The 12,104-nt window shown below is 27.8% G+C and overlaps 1 protein-coding gene across 1 annotated transcript in view; it reads left to right on the top strand.

The window, feature by feature from the left end:
- Window positions 1-11,768, top strand: part of LOC135953096 (uncharacterized protein DDB_G0286447-like) — a 44,677-nt gene extending 32,909 nt beyond the window's left edge. The window contains exon 2 of the mRNA XM_065502766.1: window positions 11,640-11,768. Within this exon, the coding sequence (XP_065358838.1) occupies window positions 11,640-11,734 (95 nt within the window). The 3' untranslated portion in view covers window positions 11,735-11,768. The remainder of the gene's footprint in view (window positions 1-11,639) is intronic.
- The last annotated feature ends 336 nt before the right edge of the window (window positions 11,769-12,104 follow it).

Below are 12,104 nucleotides of genomic sequence, written 5' to 3'. Positions count from 1 at the left end.
GTAAGACAAAATTTGTTTTTGATAAAGTCAAAATATGCTATTAAACAGTAAAATATGCTCTAAAACGCAAAAATATGACATAAATATGCTCTTAAAATAAATATATGCAAAAGTATGCATTTAAGGGTAAAGTATGCAAAATATGCACTAACAAATCGATGCCAAAATTATTAAATAGTTCTGAAACGTATAAATATATTATCCATGTGCTCATTAGACTCACAAGAAAAAACATGCATTTGCATATTTTGGTTTCCCTGATAATTAGCCATAGCTCCCGCTTCCGAAAATTATTTTAACGAGCATAAATCGCTTAAAAATTTTGGTATCCACATAAAGTTTCAGATAGACATAAATCACACGAGCTAATTTCATGACGATCGGTCCATAATTAATCATAGCTGCCATATAAGACCAACTGCCGAAAATTATTCACGAAAATAAATTACTTTCTTACTGTTTATATTAAAACTTTTCGGTTTTGATGGGAATTTTACTAATTTAATTGATTCGCAATCTTGCTTAAAATCTGTGGCTACATACACACATGCAGAGAAAGTAGCCTGAATTTAAAAAAAAAATATTTAATTTCTACAATATTTTCGTGGGGGAGTAGTAGAGAATTTCAGCAGAGACTCTGGTATGTTAAAAATTTACCTGCATAAGAACCTTTCAACTAATAAGTTTTGGAAATTATTCCAAAGCATACATTTTTGTAAAGATAAATAAGAAATACATATGTTCACATTCATAATTTGATTGTATTCCAATCAATAAGGTCAATTATTTACCATAAGAAAAAAAACAACACCCTGTATTTTCTTAGAAAAATCGACAACACACCATTATAAAAAATATATTTTCTGTATGTGCGGCCTACAATGACAAACGCGAAGCGAGAAAAAAATTAAATAAAATTGAAAATTTTTTTATAATTTTTACAAACAACAAAAAAAAACAAAAACAAAATAACAAGAAAATTGTTATTTTAAATAACGTATCGTATCGTATTCATACTTATGTGTGTTTATCGGTACATTCGTTTAGCTGTGCTTATGTGGTTGTTGTTTGCTAATAGTATTTTTGCGTACAACAAAAATATATATAATAACAACTACAAAGTGAAAAATATAAATTGCAGCAGTGTCGAGTGCAATTACAAAAAATAAAAATAAAAATAAAAAAAAAGCAATGGCAGGGGCAGAAGTGCATTTACACTGACTGACTGGCATTAGAATTTTATTTTTTTATTTGTTTGCATTTATGCACATATTTATTTTGTTTCTTCTCTAGCACACAAACACACACACACACACAGCGACATATAAAATAGCACAACAACAACAACAACAACAGTAAATGAATAATAACAATAATAACAAACAAACAACTAATGCTTGGAGCGATGATGTAAACACTTGCATGGTGTGGTGTTCGGTGCGGCGGTGAGCAGGGTATCGCATAAAGCTTGATGTCCATGTCCCCATTTAAGTCAAGTGACGTGCTATCTGTCGCCTTCTCTCAGAACTTTGACTCCGTTTTGTGTTTGAATGCCAACCGCGCGAATATTTTTGCATTTAACGCATAAAAACGACAATCAACGATTTTTACTCGTAGTTAGTTGCACTATAATTTTGTTCTATTGCTGTTGTATTTATATGTATGTTTCTGTGTGTATACAGACAAATGTAAATATATGTATTTGTATTTCTAATAAAGAGTACACATACTACATACGTACATATGTATGTATGTTAGATGCAAAACATGTCCGATGCAATTGTCTGTCTATATTCAGTAGTTTTATGGAACAGTGGTAATATTTGTACAATTTTATTGAATTTGCCGGAAAGAATTCTGTTGAAAACTTTTCGAGTCCCATCCCATCCCATATGAACACTATCTGATATGTAATAGTATTTGAAAACTTTTCCCTTGGAATATCTAACGATACGTAATTCTCATGCTTATGGGGAAATGTATATGACTCTTATGTAAGTTGTCATCAAAAATTCTACCAAAACTTTGTTGATGTATTTTTGAGCTTCGTTTTTTACACAAAAGTTTTAAATCGAACACTGTATCTGCTTTAATTTCAAACGCATCCAAACTCCACGTGCAATATTTTGTAAATATTTTCCAGTTACATACATTTATTAAGAATCCTAAATTCTGCAAACATTTTTTGTAGGAAAATAAATTGGAAAGGTGGCTTGCTTGTCTTGTCTGCCATTTTTTATTTCAAAGAAGTCATCCATGTCTATAGAATACATATAGACAAAAGGTTTTTCTTGAACAAATCTAAATATTTTCATAATAAAAAACAAACATAAATATCCAATAAAGATTTCTGGGATTATTATACTATGCTACAAAAAAAAAAAATAATCGCCATGTGGCATTAGGCTGGGTCGATTTGTATGGACGATCAAAAAGTAAAAAATCGTATAGCAGAAACGAAATCTATGAAAATTCTAAGAAATTTTCCCCAAGAAACCATTGGTCTGAAATCAAATCCCATCTTGCTCATTACGTCTTTTATCCAATAAAAAAAAAACAGATACGCAAGATAGGATTTGATTTTAGACCTATGGTTTCTTGAGGAAAATTTCTTAGAATTTTCCGTAGAATGCGTTTCTACTATACGATTTTTCGTGAAAAAAATCGACCCACATACATATAATCATCTTTGAATTTCACAAAAATAACTATGGAATTTCAGCTCTTATTTTTTAAGTATTTGAATTAGATTTTAAAATGACTGGGTTAAAGTTTATCTAATGTGCGAAGTTACTAAAAATAATTTGTTCAATATTTTTGAAATAGTGTGACGAAATCTTCAACCAGGCCTACAACATTTACAATACAATTATTCCCTGTAAAATATATGTATTAGGGTGTACTTTTTTTTTTTTTTTTTGGAATTTCAAGGATGTGGTTGGATTAGAATTTTTCGGTATTTTTTATATTTTATTATTAAATATTAATTTTATAATTATTATAACAAAGTCCTTATTTATGCTATATTATCTCTCTAAAATAAATAAAATTCTGTTAAAAATCCTGTACCTAAAAAGGTAAAATTTGTAGAGCTTAAAAAAATCTAAAAAATAACTGCATGTCGTTAGCTTAGTGAGAAAACGTGCTATGTGAATAAAATAATATTTAATTTTTACTCAAATGGAATTGAGTATAATACATTTATAAAATATATCGAGGGACTACATTCAAATCTTCTATCTTTGATTTTCACGAAAATGACTTTTTGATGGTAAAATTTTCAGTAAAACAGCCCTCATCTATGGTGTGAATTTCATAACAAACATATTATTTTTTACTGTTTTAATTGCATTTATGTTATTTCTCTATCTTATAAAATTATTTTTTTCCGAATGCAAAAACCTCTAGCAATTCAGCTTTTCTTACTAGTTTTTGCATGCTGAACATGAATTTTACATTTTTCAATAATTTATCAAAATTGCGAATGCCGATTCTGAATTGAATTAACATGAAAATATTTTACCTTTTTATTTTTGGAAAATATAATATCTATGGCATACAAATAAATGGTTAAAGTTGGAATTCGCTTAAAAGAGTGTCTACTATTATTTCACCAATCAAACTCCAAAAAACTTAAAAAAGTAAAAACTAAATTCTTTTCTAAAACTTTTTGTTTAATATTGTTTTCTGTTAATTTTTTTATCTTATGATGTATTATTAGCCGTAATCTTAAATAAATCACGTTAAAAACTGCCAGATTGCATAAATGAAATCAAAATAATTTAATTTTATTAAAATGCAAAATCCTCTATCTTATCATTTTCATACATACACATTGAATATTTTGAGAAGTAAAACCCTCCATCTATCATAAAGTCCACAATAATGCTAAAATCTTGCACTAAATATTGCAACCAATTAATTGTGAAATTCAGTAGTTGCTTTAAAAAAATATTGTAGAATATCGAATTTTAATAACTCAAGTAATACGCGAAAAAGGCTGTTTTTTGGCTCTACTGAAAATTTGTGATTTTTAAGATAGAGGATTTTGAAAATAGGCCTCGATATAATAGTCATTAGTTTATTAATTTAATTAAAATAAACGTAAATAAGTTTTTTTTAAGGAAATATTGATAATTTTCAGATCCAAATTTTCACAAACATTATTTTAAGTCCAGTGCATAAAACATAGTAAACCTTTTCCGGAAGATATTTATTGAAATGCTGAATTATTGAAATGCAGAATTTGAAGAAAATATAGAAAAGTAAAATATTTATTTTATCAAAGGTTTACAAAATTAGTTTTGTATGGACATTTTGTTTTATAAATCCTTGATGAAATACAAACAAATTAAAAATAACATCTACAAAATGATGCCTCCTCTAGTTATTAGATTATATGAAAAAATCGTTTGAAATTTTAAATAATACACCAATATTTGTTTCATTAAATGCATTTGTGTGGATTGTTTGGTTGTCTCCACCCTGAAAATGTCTCACAATGTATGTACTGTTGAAACCACAGTATCGATATGATACGATTTGATTCTGTTGAGTGTGTCTATCGGTAGTTTGGTGCACTGTAGTGTGGTGTTATTGAGTAAAATTGCTATTTACATTGCATTTTTTTTTTTTTTTTGCAACTGATTGACAGAATGGCTGAATGGCTGTCTAAATGACAGTGGTGGCGGTGAGTTGCTGTTTAGTCTGTACGACAATGTGTTCAATATTAGAAACGTTTTATTGTTACGTCTTTATATGTGTGTATGAGTGCTGGTAGCATAATATTGTCACATCGTTTTACGTGTATGTGGCAGGTTGGCTGGCAGTCAGACAAACAGATGGACAGTCGGTTGTTTTGTCAACTAACTATCTGACTATCGTTGTCATGCGAACCAGTTGAGAGGCAGCAACAACCTCATACAACCTTATACTAAACAGCTTTGTATGTTCAGTGTCACCATGTCTATTAGTTGATGTTGTTATTAATGTTATTTTTTTCTATTTTTTCTATTTTTTAACTACATATATTTATTTTTAAGTAGATGGTTTAACAATTGTTATTTGAATTTTCTGTATGAATTTTTTTACTTTTTTTTTTTTGTCTTTTGGATGACACACTAAACGTATAATTTTTTTTGGCGGTTGTTTCTTGGCAATTCCATTTTCTCCCAGGGACACTAAGGAGTAGAGGCAACACCATCATCATCAGCTATGACAACTATCTAATCATAGTATTTTTTTTTTTTTTTATTTAAGCATCTTTTTATGTGTCTTGTGATTTCTGCAACACTTACATTTTCAGTTAGTCATTCATACATTTACTCACTCACTCACTCACTGACTTACTGATTAACTGAATGACTCACCACAGCATTGATTGCATTTGCCATCACGTCCATTGTCTAGTCTTGTTTTTTTTTTTTCTATAAAGTATAATTTTCTGTTTTTGCTACTACAAACATAGTTAGTTGTTTTTCTTTTATTTTACTTAATACTATTTGTGGAAATGAAAATGAAAATTGTTTGTAAAAAAAAAGTACCACCATCTTCATTATGCTCATGCATGAATAGTTGTTGCTGTTGCAGTTTCCATCTAACCATCATTATCATCATACGAGCGAGTACAAGAAACCAGCCATATGACAGAAAGCACTTTCCCTCTCGTTGCTTTCCATTTTTGTAATATTTATTATTGAATACTTTAAACTTCTGCTTTACTACTTTACTACTTAAGACAACAGCGTCTGACTACTGACGGCCATTACTTGCTGCTGCTACTACAAACAACAACAACTATATATAAGAAATGACGGGTAATGTTGTCATTGATGATTTTTCCATTGGCATGGGTCTTGCTTTGTTGCTCTTAATCAGTATTTTAAAGAATTAAAACATTATTGCTATTAGTATTTGTTCGATAGAACAAATCAAATCAAAATTTATCTTCTTGGTATTTTGATGTGACTTCGAGTATCTCGGTTCCTTTATGACCAATATGACCTTTTTTCATTGATTACACAGGGCAACAAAATCGAAAAAATTTTGATGTATTGTGGTTCCAGTAGTACAAATACGATCCAAATTTTAAATTCTATGTGAATTTTTTTAGAAGTTGTTCCACATAATTAATGATTACTCAAAAACGGCTAGTCCTATATTATTAAAGTAAACTTAAACAAATTTTAATTTACATTATCTTTAATCCGTTTATTTATTGCATTTTAATCGGTTCAGTTGTTTCGGAGTTATGATAACAAATTGAAGCTAAAAATATATTCTTAAAGTGAAAATAGCTATTTTTTTGTTTTAAAACACTCATGAAAAATTGAAAACGGCAGAAATTGTTTAGGTTTATTGCTTTATCGTAAAGCCACATATAATAGAGATGAATGAGATATCGGTCATAGAAATCGATTGATTCTTTACGAATTTATTCACAATTAAGTGAATTCGCTCATTTTCACAAAATTTAATTTTTTTGTTTGATTTATGTATATCATTGCGTAGTTAATGTTCTTCTTTCGATTGATTAAATTTTGAAAACATTTTCAACATGATATGTATAAATTTTCACATATACATATATTGCGTTTCAATCGGCTCAATAGTTTCGGAGTTATAATAACAAATTGAAGCAAACAAATATATTTTTTACGTGAAAATAAAACTTTTTTTGTTTTAATAAAATCATGAAAAATCGAAAACGGCAGAAATTGGTCAGATTTATTGCTTTATCGCAAAGCCACATATAATAGGAACAAAATGTGATATGGATCATAAAAAAATCTATCTATAGAATTGAAAAATTTTACCATTTTTGTACTCGGGTAGCCATGATGCATCAAGTCTATATAGTGGTTAGTCAAGCCTTTTTTTGCGGTTGGCCTGTGTTATGTTAGCTCTGTTGTGATTTATTTTAATAATTATATATTTTTCTCTCGTTTGATTTTTCAAATACTTTTCATTACAAATTGTGTAAGTTGTTACAGAAAACCTGCCATAACTTTAAAAGCAATTGGAATCCCATTTTGTAATTTTCGCACAATAATTATAATATCGTTGTCGTTATATAAGATATATAAGGATAAAGGATATTTTACTATTTTTATCTACTTTTTCTTATAAGATACAAAGTTTTTATAAACATTTGTAACAATAAAATCGAATGACGCGTTTCAAAGTACTGCGATCCTAAACAAAAATGTCCGAGATGTTTGCAACGAGTCCAAATGATTTAATGATGAAAGTTAATTTAAGATTTAATTATGAATATATTTCGTCTATTTTCCATTAATTTCTATTAATTCTTTTCAATGTCTGATTGCTATTTGATGCAGTAATGCTGCTGTTTAACTATTGCTTCTGTTTTTTGTTGCTTTGCTATTATTGCTGGTAGTTGTTGCAGCAGCAACAACAACTGCTGCAGCGTAATACAGTCAATGGTGGTAATTATTGCATGATGTTGTTGATAGTGTTGCATACATGCTTTATAATCGGTGAAACTTTCTTGGAAAAATTTTCTTGTAATAGAAAATGAAAACGAAACTTTTTCACTTTTTTTTGTTTGCTGTTTTGCTGCGTTGCTCTCTATCAACTATTATTATTGTTATTATTATTAGTGTTTATTATTTTTGTGAAATAATTTCATTTTCTATATAAATATTTATAAATATACGATGAATATACATGTTAAAATACATACTTACATACGTATTTGAGTATGTGTAGAAAAATGTTTGCAACAACCGGCTTGCAGCAGACTCTTTTACATACATTTCAATCAAATCAAAGCATATTTTCACGATACGACTTGATACAGTGAGTGATAAAATACTTAGCAAAGTCCGTTGATGTTGTTGTTGTTGCTGCTGCTGTTTTTTGTTGCATGTATTTTGTTCGTTTGTTTCTATGTACAACATACGTTTAATGTGAGTGTGTGTGTGTGTGTGTATGCCTGTATGCATGTATGCAACCAAGTTAATTGGGCTCATGGCCAAGTGCTTCCCATTGAAAATGAAAACTATGTTTTTTTTTTTTTTTCAGTTTTTTCTTTTTTCTGCATGTGTTTTTGTGGCGCGCATAAGTGTTCGTTTGTATCCCATGCATGAGATGATTTTATTATTATTTTTATTTTTTTTGTTTTCTTCTTTTTCCACTTTTTATTTCACTTTTACTGAAAATTATAAAAAAAAAGTTTCACTTTTAATAATCCTTTAATAGTTAAATTTCCGTTTTAGCTGGTTTTAAACGTTTTTTTTATTAGTTTTTTTATATTGCTTCTATATAATTAATGCGTGCAGTGTTTGTAGAAGGAAAATGAAGAAATTTAATAATATTAAATAAATATGTTTAGAATGGAGTGGGTAGACAGTTTTTGTTTTTTTTTTAAGAACATTGACCTTTTTAGATGCATTTGCAGAATTCTAAAACAAATATTTTGTGTTGTTTTCTTTGCAATGGAAAGGGAAATGGGTGTGTTTTATATTTTTAAGTGTAAATTATTTGAAAGAATCTGTAGAAATCTGTAGGTCAAATAATTCTATTTCCACTTTTCAAATTCTGTTTATAGCATTGATATAAAATTATAGTTTAGTAGAATGACATAACATAACCTGGTTGAGTACTTTATGGCCCCTATTACCGTTTACAACAGTTGTATTTTAGTGTTGTATTTTTTAAAATGCGATCATGATTTACATTTGCATTTAAAAAAAAAAAAAAAACAAAACTAAAATACTACTGTTGTAAACGGTAATCGGGGCCTATTATCTGATTTTTGAAAATACTTCCAATATTTATTTTTTTAATGAAGAGAAGTATATATTTATTTCAACTATATCTAAATATAATAACCTTTCGGACAAATTTATAAAAAAAATAAGTAAGAAAGACAGAAATAAGACAGAACAAAAGAGAGCTTAGGGTTAATTTCGCATTTATTAAGAATTTTATTTTAAAGTACCCCAAAAATTTAACATCCGCACCCATTGAAGAACGGTTATAGCTGAAATATACTGGACATCGTATGGTAATGAAGTGGAATTGCCTAGAGCTAAAAAAATTGTAATTAATGAAGACTTCCTATCCAAATTCTTAATAAATACGAAATTAACCATAAGCTCTCTTTTGTTGTGTCTTATTTCTGACTTTCTGGTTGAATTTTCCGTTTTGGTGTATTTAGGGACTTATAGTAAAATTTCACGGATAATATATTTGCGGAACATTTTAACCCCTTAAATCCCTGTTTTAATGGTGTTTGTTGCTCTTTTTTAAAAGAAGGACAAAAAAGACTAATGCCTTGAGGATTTAGAGGGTTAACATATTCTACAGAAATGTTCTCCGTAACATTTTACATAAATTTGCTGAATACGTTTTATACTTAAAATGTTCTTTAAAATAAAATTCTTAATAAATGCGAAATTAACCCTATGCTCTCTTTTGTTATGTCTTATTTCTGACTTTCTGGTTGAATTTTCGGTTTTGATGTATTCAGGATAGTAAAAGTAAATATAAAAAGTAAAATAGTAAAATTTCACGGATAATATTTTTGCGGAACATTTTAACCCCTTAGATCCCTGTTTTAATGGTGGTTTTTGCACTTTTTGAAAAGAAGGACAAAAAAGACCCATGTAACATTTTACATAACTTTGCTGAACACATTTTATAGCTAAAATGTAAGGATCATATGGTTTCTTATGAAGATTAACAGTAAGAATGTGCCAGAGTTGGGAAACTTTAACCCCCTCTCAAATAAAATTCAGATGTAAACTTTCAAAACGCCGATACACGTGTCTTTTTTTTTGTCTCCTCTATCAAAATTTATTGGTCGGACCTTGTAATTTTGGAAAAAATTTGATTTTGTTGTATAGTGTAATCAGTATTTTAATGATTTTTTAAATTCTGTGATGGTAACACTTTAACTTTTATGTGCCACTTCAATTATAGTGCAGCAAAACAATGAATATTAAATAATAAAGTACTATTTTCTTTTTTTTTTAGTAAATAAAATCTGAAATTATAGATTAAACTTTTTGTTAAACTTGCACAATCAGCGAATAAAATCCGTTTCTATTTATATTAAGCTAAACTTTATTAATATACACAATTTTTTTTTTCAATTATTATTAAAAGTATTCGAATGATTATATAAACATCACTATTTTATGATTTGTTTTATTAATTTATTTTTATTGTAATTTTGTTAAATTGTAACAAAATCTAATGATTGTGTGGACCTTCTTCCACAATATTTACACATTTAATTACTAAATGTCTATAAAACTTACTTGTGAATATCTAACAAAATCATATATTATTAAAATGGTAATTATTCCCCAGCGGAGTTAAAATTATGCTTAGCAATTGCAATATTATCGTCTATTATTGCAAATTTATAAACATTTATCTTTAAAATTCCTTTTTTTTAAGATAAAATGTAAAAAGAATAGTTTAAAATAGGTTTAAAATAGGGTCGAAGCAATTTTAAAATTCGTTTATTTAAAACAGCATTTGAAATATGTATGTAGGTATTTTAAGCTGAAATACGTTTATGAATATAATTTTAAGGACTTTTGCTTAAAAATGCTTTAAAATTCTGTTTAAAATTTTTATGAATATGGCCATTAATGTATTACAAAATTGCTAAAATCGAAATTGAATTTTTAAATTGAATTATGAATATTTTTATTTTTCTTTTACCTAAAAGGAAAAAAAACGAAGAATAATTATTTCGCGGTATACGAAACTCTAGTATATCATGAGCAAACGTACCAGTAACTTTTTAGGGAAATTAAGATTTAAATACAACTTAAAACGACTTAAAAATGTTTACTATTTTTTGTCTTATACTGTGGCAGTCAAATGGAATTGAGAAAACAACATTAATAAATACATATCATTTGAACCCAAAAACATATAGAACAAATTGTTTGAAGAAATATTGAAATAATTTTGAAATTACTGATACCAAAACCGTTGCTCCATTGCCTTTTGAGAGGAATTTTAGTGATAATAGAGAATTTAAATGAAATAAAAGAGTAAAAACAATAAAAATAAGGAAAAACTTCATAAGAAAATATGTTAAAATCGCTAAATAATTCCAAAATAAATAATAGAAAGTAAGCTAATTCCATAAATGATTCTGCGATTATAAGTCGCAGAATCATTTCTTTTAGACTGCATTTATTTATCATTATAAATATTTTAAAAATAGTTAAAAATCTGCATTAACAGATTTCAAAAATATTGGCACATTTGCACATAAAGATAACTACATATATTTGTATTAGCTCTACTTACGACAAGTTCAAGGAGACCGTTAGCGTTAACGTTTTTGTCCCTGAGCAACGAATTGTAAAGTTAATTTCTCATTGAAATGCCTCAAACCAGATAATTTTCTCTGAAGAAATAAACTCTGACACTCCGTGAGAAATTGTCGATTCCCCTTTACACGCTGGATGAATCGTATTAGTTTGTTTTTTGTTATTTATAATTTATAGAATTGTATATGTAAAACTTTTTTCGGAACTAAAATTTGGACTTCTTACGAAACAGGGGTACAAGTTTTTTTTATATTTTTTCAGAGTGTTTAATTTGAATTTTGACTAATTTTATTCATTTTATTTTTCTCCTTTTAGGTAAATATTTTGCCCAAATTCATTTGATTGTATCTATAAGAATTGGAACATCTGACATAAGGTACTTAATATTACAAAACAAAATTATTTCGTAAAAATTGTATCAATTATAAAAGTTGCAAACGTGACTAAACACAACGTTCTCACGAGGTAGTTTGAAATACATATATCTGCAAATATTTACTATTACATTCTAAGAAAGTTCTATGATCTGTTAGTATGTATTTCATTTTTGCCTAATCGATCAAAAATCATAAAATTCATCAAACAATTTTTCAAAATTCAACCGATTTCTTCTTTTTTGATGAATAAATTCTCAACAAATCTGGGAATCATGTTTCATTTCACTTTCAGTTTTAGTTTCCATAAGTTTCGAACCAATCACTCATCAAACATTTATGGTCGTTGCAAAATTCAATTTTGTTTTTTTTTTTATCTTTTTTTCTGCATTTTACCACAAGTTTA

This window comes from Calliphora vicina, chromosome 3 (assembly GCF_958450345.1).
Source record: "Calliphora vicina chromosome 3, idCalVici1.1, whole genome shotgun sequence".
In the NCBI taxonomy this organism is placed as follows: domain Eukaryota; kingdom Metazoa; phylum Arthropoda; class Insecta; order Diptera; family Calliphoridae; genus Calliphora; species Calliphora vicina.
The sequence above is the reverse complement of the archived record's forward strand: the minus strand, read 5'-3'. Positions and strand labels throughout refer to the sequence as shown.